At 39.6% G+C, this 2,177-nt stretch overlaps 2 protein-coding genes across 2 annotated transcripts in view; one reads left to right on the top strand and one right to left on the bottom strand.

Moving 5' to 3' along the window:
* Positions 1 to 791, bottom strand: part of LOC101849284 (ADP-ribosylation factor-like protein 3) — a gene marked incomplete at its 3' end in the record, with an annotated part of 14,535 nt that extends 13,744 nt beyond the window's left edge. Inside the window, 1 exon segment of the mRNA XM_013081645.2 lies at positions 696 to 791. Coding sequence (XP_012937099.1) covers positions 696 to 698 — 3 coding nt within the window.
* Positions 792 to 918: 127 nt separating this feature from the next.
* On the top strand, positions 919 to 2,068 carry LOC106011556 (sideroflexin-2; the record flags this gene model as incomplete). The annotated part of the gene is given in 2 exon segments (XM_035969350.1): positions 919 to 1,052; positions 1,871 to 2,068. A coding segment is annotated over 1 exon segment (164 nt), but the record flags the coding sequence as incomplete, so codon positions are not given.
* Between the last annotated feature and the right edge of the window lie 109 nt (positions 2,069 to 2,177).

The raw sequence follows: 2,177 nt of genomic DNA, 5'->3' as shown, positions 1-2,177 counted from the left end.
CGGTACGTGTTCCTTCCCAGACCAGAGGCAGAATGAAAGTTGGCGCCGAACTCTCGCAATAAATAGATATATATATAGGCAAAAAATCACGAGACCGGAAGCCGAAAACCGTTCGGAGAAATAAAGATCGGCACTATTTCTCCGAACGTTCGGAGAAATGGTGCTTTTCTGTATCACTAACAGCAGACTCAGCTAAGCGAGTCTAACTTGCTAGAAAATAAAGTCTAGTGTACTAGATTCTAGATCTAAGCTTAAATAAAGGAAAAGCAGAGAAGTGGGGATCAACAACTAATTCAATCCAGACGAAGAATCATGTATGAGAGTCAAAGAGAAGTAGGCTACCCAACTTCCAATTAGATCTATCTATCAATCAGTTTTGGAGCAGTCATTCATCAAAGAAGGTGGGCAACAATACCATGCATATTGGAGAAACAGAATGACGCTAGATCTACGAGCAGTAGACAAGGCCCGGCGAAACCACCGCTGAACAGACATTCATTGATTGTCATGTCATTGTTGTTTGTTGTGTTCTATATAATTAGCTTGAGTTCAGGGTGTGAATCCACGTTTCATACAATAACCAGTCTATAGATCATTGAAAAACATGTTCCGGCCATAATTGTTACTTCTCCTTCTAACAAATCGATATAAATAACGTCTACATACAAAAAATAATAAGATAACTTGAATTTTACCATGTCAAATTTTTCACGCTTCTCGGTTTGGCTTGGCAGTAACTACGCGTGACGTCATCAAAGAATGTGCTCAATACGCAATGCTATTCTTTCCTTACTTTGAAACAAGAAGAATGTTCCTGTGGGAAGGGAGATCAGTCTCGGGAAATGTTTTATTGTTTATGTTGTGGCAGGCTAATTTATTGTCACTCATTTTATTTCTACGTTGACTGCTAGCCCACTCTGCAGACTTTTTCAGTGTGCCGAGTCCGAGTGCCGACTAGGCCCACAGAGTTCAACATTTACAGTTTACAGTGTTTGCCCAGTGTTTTATTATAGAAACGCTTCGAGCAAGGCTCGGGTCTGAAGTTCTGTACTGTAAGTTTGATAAATAAAGCTTCTGTAGGCCTACTGTTTCGCTCTGTTAACTTTTGTGTGGTTGAGTGAGTCAGAATTTTCACCTTCACCTTCGTCTAGATCTATACGACTCTACGTCTACTATCTAGATCTAGATCTAGATCTAGATTCTGAGTGTATGTGTAGTAGTAACTGTTTAACTTAAAGTTAATGTTTAAAGTAGACACTGTAAAAGTAAAGTTGAAATCAAAAGCAGCTAAAAAAATCTAGTCTTGATGCTACTCTTGTCTCTCCGCTTTGATCAAGAAATTTGGAAGGCTCGTATCTAGACTAGACTCTAGATTTAGATCTAGATCTAGATCTAGATCTATCTAGAGCTAGGCTAGAAAATTGACTGCTGTGTAGATTCTAGATTCTAGATCTAGAATCAAGTTGTTGAAAACAGGATTGTTGTAAAATTTGGAAACACCTCTCAGCTCTGCTTCTAGTTCTAGTTCTAGATCTAGGCTCTGCAAACACAGGCTACGTTTTGATGCAAAATGATGCAGTAGGCCTACGCTCTCATATGGACGCTCCAACTCCAACTCCCAATTGTAAAGAGTTCAATATTTTTTGTGCTTTGGATTGCATTGGTCCAATTAGCCCCGCTTCTTTTTATTTTTTATTTTTCCTAAGGGGCGGCTGAATTCTTTTATTGTCGTCTGCGAAATTGATACATTTTTATTGCACTTGCAGACTTGAGAACCTTCAAAGCAGTGAGAGAAGAGCAATTTGTCTGAACATTTGGACGTAGGGAGGACAAAATTAGAGATTTAATTTCATAACTCTCCTCTGAACAGCTGTTTGGAGTAATTTCCTTCCTCACACAAGAACATGGAGCGCCTGGCAGGAAACAGAATTGACCTCAACAAGTCGCCGTTTGACCAGACAACGTTCCTAGGTCGCCTCAAACATTACGCATGGGTAACGGACCCCCGACTTTCTTTCCGGTCAGGGCAGCAGTTGCATGATGCCAAGGATTTGGTGGAGAAGTACAAGTAGGTCAACTGTTGTCTATTTATAGCGCTGTTCTCAACGTTTTCCTTCATGTATTATCAAACTTTAAAACAGACATAATATATCTTTGTTTTGTTTTTGGCTTTTTTG

The sequence above is a fragment of the Aplysia californica genome, unplaced genomic scaffold (assembly GCF_000002075.1).
Source record: "Aplysia californica isolate F4 #8 unplaced genomic scaffold, AplCal3.0 scaffold00139, whole genome shotgun sequence".
NCBI classification, from domain to species: Eukaryota; Metazoa; Mollusca; class Gastropoda; order Aplysiida; family Aplysiidae; genus Aplysia; species Aplysia californica.
This window is presented reverse-complemented; position numbering and strand designations above follow the sequence as displayed.